This window comes from Schistocerca nitens, chromosome 4, assembly GCF_023898315.1.
Source record: "Schistocerca nitens isolate TAMUIC-IGC-003100 chromosome 4, iqSchNite1.1, whole genome shotgun sequence".
In the NCBI taxonomy this organism is placed as follows: Eukaryota; Metazoa; Arthropoda; class Insecta; order Orthoptera; family Acrididae; genus Schistocerca; species Schistocerca nitens.
The window spans coordinates 383,370,927-383,383,565 of record NC_064617.1 but is presented as its reverse complement, the minus strand read 5'-3'; the positions used below and the strand labels follow the sequence as shown (position 1 = coordinate 383,383,565).

General features: G+C 44.2%; 1 protein-coding gene across 3 annotated transcripts in view; it reads right to left on the bottom strand.

The window, feature by feature from the left end:
- Positions 1 to 12,639, bottom strand: part of LOC126252911 (cAMP-dependent protein kinase type I regulatory subunit) — a 266,576-nt gene that overhangs the window by 42,011 nt on the left and 211,926 nt on the right. For all 3 annotated transcript variants that reach the window (XM_049953892.1, XM_049953893.1, XM_049953894.1), the window contains exon 2: positions 1,378 to 1,533. In XM_049953892.1, coding sequence (XP_049809849.1) covers positions 1,378 to 1,533 — 156 coding nt within the window. The remainder of the gene's footprint in view (positions 1 to 1,377; positions 1,534 to 12,639) is intronic.

Genomic DNA, 12,639 nt, shown 5'->3' with positions numbered 1-12,639 from the left:
TGATGATGACAGAATTGGCTGGCTGCCTGTAGACAGCACCGAACTGGTACAGGAAGTTGGCGAAAAAAAATTGTGAAAACTTCCGCTTTTCGGTAATTCAAATGGTTGGTTCAAATGGCTCTGAGCACTATGGGACTCAACTGCTGAGGTCATTAGTCCCCTAGAACTTAGAACGAGTTAAACCTAACTAACCTAAGGACATCACAAACATCCATGCCCGAGGCAGGATTCGAACCTGCGACCGTAGCGGTCTTGCGGTTCCAGACTGCAGCGCCTTCAACCGCACGGCCACTTCGGCCGGCTTTTCGGTAATTCAACACTCAGGCAACTACCTGCAGACTTGGCGAAACGTTTTCAATGAAACAATGATTAACCCTTTGATAATACAAAAAATGTAATTTTATAATTTTCACAAAATCCATATATCATAGTAAGCAATGAATATAAAAAGAATTAGCAAAAAGTAAATAAATCTATTGTTTTCAAGTTGTGGTTTCCGTTTGTGTGCATTTGATTTTAATTATTTTTATTTGTGTGTCACAATATTTAAACGTCTGAAAATGCCTATCCATCGGTTAAAAACGACGAAATAATCTAATCATATTGGCTGTGCAATGGTGTCAAAAGTATATGTTTCGTTCCGTACAAGATATACATTTCTTTTTTTGCGGTACTTGTCATACAAACACTTAAAATACAAATTCGTGTTGCACTATCGACAAGATAATACAAGTACGAAAGACGGGATTATAAACAAACGCGCAAAATGAGGAACAAATAATGAACGGACGAAAATATAATATTCTGAAACGGAAAAAAAATTAAATTGAAAGTAACAAAAAAATTAAACTCGCATGCACAAAGATTTCAAATGGAAAAAATGACAAAAAATGAAAAGTAGATGAAGTTAAGTGACGATTAAAACTGCGTTTTAAGTGTTAGAAATTAAAATAATACATTTAAACCAATTAACTGAAAATAAAAAAATATGAAAAATTTTAAAGCACCTGACAAGATTCGAACACACAAGCAAGCTCGTTCGCTAACCAATACGCTACAACATCATCGGGTACACAAATGTCAATTTTAAGGAAGACTCTAGAAAGTTACTCAAAATTACGAATTTTCTGTTCGTCGATTAGTCGTAAACGAGTGCCCACCAGGGTGAATGGCTGCTGGGTGAGATATCTGGAACCCTAACCTACACCACCGTATAGATTCTTTCAAACACTCGGTAGCACCCGTGGGGTCCTCTCCTTGTAAGACGAAGAACTGCAAGTGCTGTCACGGGGCAGACGGAACTTGCCGATGATGAATGCTTACATCTAAATGGTAATTATTTGGATATTTGACCATTATAGTTTTTAATGTACTCACCTTCTTGACATAGCTGGTGGCATCCTCCTCCGTGACGGGCTCTGCCGATATGCCTCCCCTGCGCCTGGCCGGCTGCTGGGCGGCCGACGGCAGGGGGGACAGGTCGTCGGTGTCCTCGGGAGACGCTGCCTGCTGTTTCGCATCGTGGGCCTGCTCCTGCAAGCAAGGGAGGCCAGGATGAGGCGGTGTTGCACGCGGCGTCAGCAGCGTGGCCCTTGACCCCGGCCGCTAATGAGCCGAGCGCCGCCCTCCACGCCACGCACTACAGCGGAGTGCGCCCTACGAGAGCTACAGCCGGCAGCGTGACGCGAGAGGCGTGTGCGCTGGCTACTGTCTTACACCAACAATAACAACACATCTCAGCGTGTAACCAAACTTAAATGTCATTCCGTGTACACTGACGCAAAAAAAATCACAACACCAAGGAGGAGACTTGTGACACCAACGAAAGTCGGAAGGCGGATTTCTACACCTGGATAGTGATGTCTATAAAAATTTCACGCCTGTCGCATAAGAGTGACGCTAGTAGCGCTACTATGATGATACAAATCAAGTTAGGTTTAAATACACTCTTTAATGGTCGTGAGGGTTAGTCACCTTTCAGATTGGACGTGGTGAGTTGATGGTAGTCAAAAATGGTTCAAATGGCTCTAAGCACTATGGGACTTAACTTCTGAGGTCATCAGTCCCCTAGAACTCAGAACTACTTAAACCTAACTAACCTAAGGACATCACACACATCAACGCCCGAGGCAGGATTCGAACGTGCGACCGTAGCAGCAGCGCGGTTCCGGACTGAAGCGCCTAGAACCGCTCGGTCACAACGGCCGGCGATGTTAATCAAGAATGCCTACAAACCGACACAGACGCCATTGTCAATATCTCGCAGAGTCTGAACGAGGTCGTGTAATGGGGCTATAAAAAGCTAGATGTTTCTTCTGTGACACTGTGACTTAGCAGAAATGTAGCCACTGTATGCTGGCAGCGGTGGTCACGAGAATGTAAGGTCGCAAGAAGACAGGTCCGGACACCACGTGGCTCTACCGAGAGGGAAGACTATCGTGTTCAGCGTAAGGCTCTGTCTCATCGTACTGCAGTGACACAACGAACTGTAACAAGTCGGGTACTTCAAGGACAGCTCTGAGGCATTCAACCCCAAACCACAGCCATTTGCATCTTAAGTGGTGTCAAGCGAGAGCTCATTGGAGGGCATAGTGGAGATCTGTTGTATTTTCTAATAAACACTGGCTTAGCCCCGGTGCTGGTGATGGCAGCGGGGCTCAGCCAGTGTTGGTTAGGAGCGGGCCAGTTGAGGGCCTGCAACCAACTTGTCTGCATGGACCTACACCTACCTGGAGTTACCGTCTGCGGCGCGATTTCGTATGACAGCAGGAGCATTCTCATGATTATCCCACGCACCCTGACTGCAAATTTGAACGTATTTCTGATGTTCGACCTGTTGGACTGGCATTCATGAACAGCGTCCCAGCAAGTGTTTTCCAACAACATTACGCTCGATCTCATACTGCTGTTGTAACCCAACATGCTGTATTGCGTATCGACATTTTGCCTTGCCCCAATCCATCATCAGATCTGTCTCCAACAAGCTTGCATTCAATATTCTGGCGGTTACACCGGTTATTAAAATACCAGCATTTCACATTTGCAATGCCTTATCTCGCGCTTACATTAACCTGCGATCTTGCGTTTGCGCAACTCGGTGGTGAAACTATACACTTTCGTCGTGTTCAACTTTGGCGACACTAGTTGCACGAGTTTTGAGGTTACGTGTGTTCGTAGAGTGTAGACAATGTAAAATATGAAGTGGAGAACGGAGAATAATGTTCGCTTTTTGTGAAAAATCCTCCTTTGTTTTCGTTTTTACAGTTTTAAGGTTTTTTGAATTTCACAATACAAAACTTCAGCACACAAAACATTTTTTTAGATATTATGTGATAAGGGTATGAACTGGTTTTCCGAACTACCAGTTCATGAGAGGGCAACATACCATTGACAATGCGAAAAACACTCACCCTAAATCAATTTCAAAGTATCTGAATATATGACCTTAAGTCTTGTATATTGCAAGCGAAACCCTATTTGGGAACTGAAGTTGCTTAAAACGAATGTAAATCGCTTAGGATCAATGGTACACAGGGCTTGAGTGCGAGCTCTGGAGTTTAAGAACACGTGAAGATGGTAGATTCAACGGCATTGCTTCCTGTAGTTTTAATCTAGAAACGAGCAGCATTTTTAACTTTCGGATGATTTCGATTGCGTAGTAGTGTTCTAATCATTAACCAATTAATCTTTAAAACAAATTTCTTATTATATAGGTTTTCTGTTAAAATCGACTGCGAGCGACTAAGCAAAACATTCGGCGCGGTGGCCGGTGGGAACGGCCGTAAAGGCATTTCCCCATATACGGTCGCTCCCATTAGACACCGCGCCGAGTATCAACTTTATTTGCGCTAACAGTATACAATTTTCGTTTAAAATTACGTATAAGAAGATGCAACATGTATGGGAAAAACGATTTTTCTAATGGAAACTGACTGCGACAGAGAAAGAATTGGTACAGCATAATATTTTATTTTTCGCATTCAGTTTAACAGAAAACATGTTTAAAAAACATACAGCGCTCGCAGGAATGTTTATTAGAGTATCTTTGTGTGAAAAGTTGAAATAAATCGGTCACGACCTACTCGAGATTTTTGCTACTAATGTTTGCTCCTTTTACGTTGCTAGAGATAAAACTATCATAAGCTTTGTACTACACACATCAAAAACTCCTGAAAATAGACGTTGACTATGGATATTGTATCACAAACATAGCCCCTCGATTGTTCAGAGATGTAAACATCCAAGCGTGAGCAGTGCCTATTGAACGGAGAGGGTCCGACAACCGATCAGTTCCAGTCATTCCACCTGGAAGGAGGCACACGGCTCGTTTTGTCTGTAGTTCAACGATGCTTAGACGGTCAATACCGCATTTCGATCGCGTCCGCATTGTTACTTTATGCCAGGTAGGGCTCTCAACAAGGTAAGCGTCCAGGCGTCTCTGAGTGAACCAAAGCGATGTTGTTCGAACATGGAGGAGATATAGAGAGACAGGAACTGTCGACGACATGCCTCGCTCGGGCCGCCCAACGGCTACTACTGCAGTGGATGACCGCTACCCAAGGATTATGGACTTTTTGGTAGGGAGTATCTAGCACGTTATCTTGGATGGAAAGTCATCGACAGATGCTAAACGAACTTTGGGGTACCACAAAAAAGTGTGCTGGAACCCTCGCTGTTCACGTTACACACGGTCTAGTCAGATTAATGTGACCACTGTCTATGTTCGACGTCAACGTGCAGTAATCCCCCCACAGAAAGCAGGTGGCAGCACTAGCAGTGGAGGATACATAAAGCATATCGGGGGATCGGAAAACTGAGCAGTTGATGTAGGGGAGCGAGCCTTCTGACGCCCAAAGGAGCAAGATCACTGGCTTTCGGTTTATACAGTGCTCTTATGCCACCATGGTTAAAGTAAGCCGTGCTTGGCAAAATGGCGCTATCCAAAACCAGCGCTGGGGCAACTGTGGATGTTCCAAGGGCCGTATACGTCAGAGGTGAACAACGGCTGTGAAAATGTGTAAGGGCAAAGAGACGTGCAATTTTTGAGTAACTGATCGCCCAGATGAATCAAGGGGCTACCAACAGTTTCTCCTCAACGACCATTGCTGCGTATGGGTGTCCTCAGCAGGCGCCTGGTTCATGCGCCCATTCTGACTGGTGCTCATATGTAACGAAGGATGGAATTTGCACACCAATATCGCTACTGGACTTCCACACAGTGGCGACAGCTGACCTTTTTAGATGAATCACGTTTTATGCTCCGTCGGACTGAAAGCAAACACCCTGTACTAATTGTTGGAAGGGTCGAGGCCGGAGGATGGAACATTACGGCCTGGGGAATGTGCTGCGGGTGATCTCGTAATTCTGGAAGGCGTAATGTATCAATACAAACATGCCGCTGTTCTTGAGGACAACCCCTACATGCAGTTTCTGTTGCTCGGCACGATGGAATCAACCAACAGGACAATGCAACGCGTCACACTTCTCGTAGCGTATAAGCGTAGTTCGAAGAGTACCAGCATGAGTTTACCATACTCCCCGAGCCACAAAATTCTCCGCATTTCAACCCAATCCAGAACTTGTGGGCCAACCTCGACCGAACTGTTCGCGCCATGGATTCTCAACCGAGAAAAACAGCGCAGCTAGCCACGGCACTGGAGTAAGCGTGGCCCCACATCCCTGTCGGCCTTCCAAAACCTCACTGTCTCTTTCTGAACGTCTCGCAGCGGTGTGCACTACAAACATAGTTATTCAGGCTTTTGACACGTGGTCACATTAATGTGACTGGACAGTGTATATTAACGGCCTGGCAGACAATATCAATAGTAACTTCGAAACTTCTGCAGTCGATGCAGTCACCCATAATTAAATAACTGAAAAAAAAACCTGTGCTCTATTTGTGACGCTACGCACTCCCCTACCAGTACCTCTGGCGGAAAAAGAAAGTAGAATCGCAGATTCTGAGATGTGGCACGAAAACTTTTGCTGCGGCTGAAGCAAAACCGTTGTACTCGCACGTTTAATGTTTTCACAAAAGCATTAAATTAATGTCTAAATTTCAAAAACACCACGCAGGTCACAGTACCAGAACCTCTTTTCTTGCAATTTAAGCCCTGGAAAATTATACTAATATCTAGGCAGAGCTTAGTGCAAAGTTTGGCAACTTGCTTTATATATTCAGAAATTTAAAATGTGTCACTACGTAAAACGAAAAAACTTACAATCCTATGACTACAACAAGTCCCAATTGGAATCAAACAACCCAAATCTCTTAAGTGTAACAAAAAATGGTTCAAATGGCTCTGAGCACTATGGGACTTCTCTGAGGAACTTAGAACTACTTAAACCTAAGAATATCACACACATCCATGCCCGAGGAAGAATTCGAACCTGCGACCATAGCGGTCGCGCGGTTCCAGATTGTAGCGCCTAGAACCGCTCGGCCACTCCGGCCGGCCTCTGTGTGTAACGATTTGTGGAGATATGAAATGGAATGGTCACATAAGCTCATTTGTTTGTGAAGCATATGGCAGAATACTGTACACTGGGAGGATAATGCGAAAATGCAATCATTCTACAACGGAGTATGCCTACCAAAAAGTAATGCTGCCTATTCTATAATATTGCTTAAGTGTGAGAGACCAACACCAGCCGAGCAAAATGAGATGCTGAACGTACACAATGAATAACGGAACTAATCAATTTCGATTAGCCCATGTGAGAGAATCACGGAGACGCTGAAAATCTGAAATGGCAGGCGGTTATTGATACACGCAAACTATCCAGCGAAATCGTACTTGCAATGTTTCAAGATACAATGTTAATCGAGGAATCTAAATACAACAGCCCCCATTGTGGTCCTTCTGCAGGGACCGGAAGTGTTAGATTAGGCTAGCAACAGCGGGCACAGAGGGGATTAAGCTAAGTAGTCGTTCTTCCCACGGGAGGAGGCCCCATGCATGACGCACTGAGAAATACCGTAGCCATCCTACTCACCAGAATACGATGCACTAATAAATGTACTGAACGCTCATTATACTAACAGCCGCTATCTGCCACATACACAAGGGAGAATCATAAATCCGAAATGTCATTCTTTAAAGTAGAAAAGCATGTACGAAATTTTTACTCAAGGATCAGAAGCCCCTGACATAAATAATGTAGGTTGTGCTATTTTCCGTGAAACAGCACCTACCGCCATAAAATTTCTCTCTCCCAGGAATCTTCTGTTTTCTCCACGGAAGCAATGCCAATCGGGAAGCGGTGCTGTATGACAGGATAGCATCATCTCAAAAACTTGTAATCATGTCCGATAGCAAAAGTATAATTTAACTCCTTGCAGCAGTCGTCCAGTATGATGCAGACTCCTCAAACTTATTTTGGATATCAAGCAAGAAGGGGGAAAAAATCCAGTTACAATTTATCAGACGATGTGACAAAAGGTGGTTTATTGGACAAACACTAAGTGGCTTCCGAATGACTCTTCCCGGAACAGGGAAAATCTGATCAGTCCTATGAAAATAGACTTCAACCTGAAGATTGGTTTGATGCAAGCTCACCACGCTAGTCTATCCTCTGCAAGTCTCTTTATTTCTGCATAACTACTGCAACCTACGTCAGTTTGAATCAACTTCACTGGCATAATACAGATGAAGAAATTTTCTTCTAGCTTTGCTCTAAACTTGAAAAAATTATCGGGTCGCACAAATTTCCGGATGAAACCACGTGTACTGTAGACGGTCTTCAGAAACAGTGTTGCTGTACCATCTGTACGTAGCGCTCACTGTTCTATGTATCATAAAAGAATGTGTAGAAGATTCGTTCGCCTACTTTACACTGCTCACCAGAAAGCAGTTTCGTTTGTGTAGAGACGACCTGTGCAGTTGATGTGCTTTTTCCCTAATCTAAATGCGCGAATTTTGTGCATTCATCGCAGAACCTTGCTTCATCGGGCCATAACCAATCAGAGTTCTCCACTCCGTCACTTGACTTCCAGAAACTACTTTAGTCTTTTTAGTTCTTAGTATAGGCCATCTGAATTCGTTGCCTACTTATTACTCTGTTTTATGGTTGTTTGTCCTTCTCGGATGTGTTTGTTATATCTTGTGTCAATCAGTAACTACCCAATTTTCTCATAGCGTGCAATTAAACACGCAGCAGATCCGTCCACAGTGTGGCTGGTCTCTAGTGAATTTGGTTAGCCATACTGGGCATAAAACTGCACTCAGACTTCTGCGCCGATGCATCGAATCAGCGAGCAGTCTGTTTAAAGTGATCCATGAGCATCGGGATTCCGGATACCTCGAGGAGAGTCACGTGTTGGATAGCGACTGGAAAGACGCAGAGGATGTTGGAGTGCTCTGTACCGCACTTTCTGTAGTTTTCTGAAGTGGATATTAGCAGCGTTGCCCCATACCACAGCGACATATTCTATCATTGGCTTTATTAGTGCCAAGTAGTGTGTGACCCCACATTGTGTGGGAAGCGTCGACATCAGGTTGAGGAGGGGGTAAAGCCTTCATAATTTACCCGACGCCTTTCGTAATCTACCCGATGCTTTACCCTTTACCTCACAGGAGTGCGGTCCCCATGTCAGGCGTCTGTCAAGTATGACGCCCAGATATTTTCCGGTCCGCGACGCTGAGATGGGGCTTCCCGTAATTCGGACCGGACGTAAATCTTCTGGCAGCTTTATCCTTGTCATTTTAAGGGCCTGACCCTTAGCCACATTCATCTTGAGCTCTCGACTTGGTGGCCCATGATCGCAGTTATCTCATGATTGCCGAAGACGAAGTCTCGTTAGTTGCGCGTTAATACCAAGCGCGAAGCGCGAAGAATGCAGTGTCGTCTGCGTAAAGTGCTAGCTCGACTCTTGGCGTTTTAGGCATATCAGAGGTGTCCAGGTTGTATAATAGGGTGCCAAGTAGGGACTCCTGCGGCACTCGCGCCCTTATCTGTCGCGTTGTAGAATTGCAATCATCAGCGCGGACGTGAAAACTTCGCTCGCTCAGGTTGGATTTGAGCACCTTGGGATACCGGTACCCCCAACAGAGTAAATTTACCACACGCTGTCAAACGCCTTTGACACGTTTGGGAGTACTGCCCAGGACCACATTCAACAGTTTTTGGAACTTACCCTTTTTCATATAAAGATTTGTTTCTTTTCTACTCTTGAACACTGTAATACCAATGATACTAAACACTTTCGAGAAGTGCAATTTTTATGTTTACATCTAGGTAATCAGCAGCATAATGTTATTGACTTACACCCACTTTCGAGAAGTGCAGTTTTTATGTTTACATCTAGGTAATCACCAGCATAATGTTATTGACTTACACCTGGCAAAAAAAATGTACCACCACCAAGAGAGATCGTGCTAATAACGTGTAATACCGCCTGTAGCCTAGCTAATTCCCTGAATTCGGCAAGGAAGACAGTCCATAAGTTTCTGCAGGTACGCTACATCCAGCTGAAGCTCTGTATTGATGAAGAGTCCCGCAGATCTAACAAACAGCAGTGAAGTTCATGGCCGCGTTTCACCTGCTATTTCTAACAATCCCAGAATTTTGTATGGGATTCAGATCGGTTGATTTGGTGGGCTTGTCGAGATGAGGTAGGGTGCCCAGGTGTACATCAAACCAGGAATCCGTGTAGCCCCGTGAACAGCTCTGAGAACGTGAGTGTGCACAGCTCAGTCATCACGAACATGCAGAAGAAAGACTTGGTCGCCGGGGATGTTGAAATAAACATATTGGCTCATGTCATGGTCATCCGAATGTGTAGGCCCAAGTCAAGTTACGAAAAACACCCGCAAAACAACAAAGCATCACCTCCGGCCAGCGCTACAATTCGACACGCCGCAGGTTACACGTCTCATTGGGCGGTCGACACACTCGACGTCTTGCACATTTCAAAATGAGGCAAAATCGTGACTCGTCGGATCAGACTACACGCCTGTAGTCACCTACTTTCCAGTTTCGGTGTTTTTTGGCTCACTGATGACGTCTAGATTTGAAGTCAACTGTGAGCAATAGGCTTTTGCTAGGCACTCAAACTCCAAGTGTCCATTGCATGCAGTTTCCTTCACAATGTTCGCCGTGCTACGAGACTCTAATGATACACTATTCTTTGAGAATACCTTGAACCGTCTGCGGTGATACACCGGCAATTCTAAAGTGAGCGAACACGCACACACGCACGCACGACTGATGCCTGCAGAGGAGGGATAAAATGATCACCCGCCACCCCTTCTACACCATCTACTGTGCTCCTAAGCAGGCAGTGTGCTCTTTTTAAGGGAGTACTAATATTCAGTCACCTGGCCTTACTATCAGCGCCAGGATACATGTTGTCAAAACAGGAAACTGTCTACGCCTTAATTTTTATTGATATGTCTAAGATTTTTAGATCAATATTGTGAAAATGCTTAGCCTTTCAGATCTTTTCAAGTTTCCCCAGAGGAACTAACAATCTTCTGATTTCCGAGTTTGCTTAAAACTGATACGCCAAGCGAAGGAAAGTGGAAAGCTACACGCCTCGCCTTGCTGGAGAGAGTGTCATGCGCTACCGAGGCACGGATATCTGAGCGCAGCGCCGCGCCATTGCGAAAAGACGCAGGGAGATAAATGGCGGCGAGGGGGCAGTCGTGTCGCACGTCGCGCCGCCCGTTATTCATGCCGCCAGATATGTGATCAGCCGCAGCGAACACGATGTCTAAATCATGCCGGGCCTAAAAAAAAAACGAAACGCTCCGTCCGTGTTCTTCTACGAGCGTGCCCCATAAAACAGCAACCGCTAGCATTAATCTATGTATCTAGCCTCCGCTAAGAAACTGTTCATGTCACAAAATAGACCATCGTGCACTAGACTCCTGAGAAATTGCGATAGCAGTCATTGCGTGGGAATTACACCCTCTTCGTTATTTCCCCTGTAGCTCCTTCATCATCCGTATTTACGATACAGCTCTCTTTTCGTCAAATATAGTAGAGGACAAATACTGGCTACAATATTTTATAATGTACACAGCAAAGAGAATGACTTGAGTCGCACTGAGTCAGCCCAAGACACTTCATATCTTTTGTTGCTGTTGTCGTCGTCGTCATCAACCCAAATACTGGTTTGTGGCAGCTCTTCACGCCAGTCAGTTCTTTGGAAGCCACTTCATCTCCCAGCAACTACAGCAATCAACATTCATTCGGCCCTGCTTCATTCCTTAGTCTTGCTATTTTTACTCTCACACTTCCCTCCAATAGCAAATTTGTGATCCTTCGATGGCTCAAAATGTGTCTAATCAACCGACCTCTTCTTTTAGTAAAGTTATGCCACAAATATCTTTCTCCCTAATTCTACAAAGTACTTCATTAGCTGCGCGATTCACCCTCCTATTCTTTTGCATTCTTCTGTAGCACCACATTTTAAAAGCTTCAATTCTCTTCTTGTCAACACTGTTGACTGTCCATGTTTCATTCTACACATGATAACTCCACAAAAAACATATCTTCTGGTAAACCTTCCGGGATGTAAGGTCGTGGTCCATGAAACTCTTCATGGACCACGACCTTACATCCCGGAAGGTTTACCAGAAGATATGTCATCCGGTCGTGAAAGCCTCCACAAAAAACCTTCGCAAAAGACTTCAACATTTAAATTTACGTTCGATGTTAACAAATTCCTCTTTTTAAGAAATACTTTCCTTGCTATAGCCAGTCTGCATTTTATATCCTCTCTACTTCGGTCATAATCAGTTATTTTGCTGCCAAAATAACAAAAATCATGTGGCTGATTTCCTAATCTAATTCTCTCAGCATCGCCTAATTTAATTCAACTGCCCTTATTTAACTTTTGTTCAAAAATGGTTTAAATAGCTCTGATCACTATGGGACTTAACTTCTAAGGTCATCAGTCCCCTAGAACTTAGAACTACGTAAACCTAACTAACCTAAGGACATCACACACATCCATGTCCGAGGCAGGATTCGAACCTGCGACTGTAGCGCCTAGAACCGCTCGGCCACTACGGCCGGCTAACTTTTGTTCATGCTCATCTTAGAAACTCTTTTCAAGACACAATGCATTTCGTTCAACTGCTCTTCCGCGTCCTTTCCTGTCTCTAACAGAATTACAATGTCAGTTCCTATTTCTTCTCTCTGTATGTCAATTTATTCTCCGAATTTTTGTTTGCTTTCCTTTGCCGCTCGCTCAATGTACAGGTCGAACCACATCGGGTACAGGATACAACCGTGTCTCATTCCTTTCTCAACTACTTCCCTCCTTTCATGCCCTTCGAGTCATAATTGCACTTTCGTTTCTCTAAAAGTTTAGTAAAAGCAAATAGAATAACGTTTCGCTCTCTGTATTTTATCAGTGCTATCTTCAGAATTTCAAAGAGAGAATTCCAGTCACCATTACCAGAAAGTTTCTATAAAGTTACAAATGCTATAAACGTAAGTTACCCTTTTTCGATCTATCTTCTAAGGTAAGTCGTACGGTTCCTACATTTCACTGGAACCGATAGTGATCTTCGTGACATTGGCTTACCAGTTTTTTCATTCTTCTGTAAAGCGGAATGACTTATTAAACTGATAGTTCGGTAATACATTTGGCAGCTTCTGCTTTTTGTGATTGGAATTATTACAATA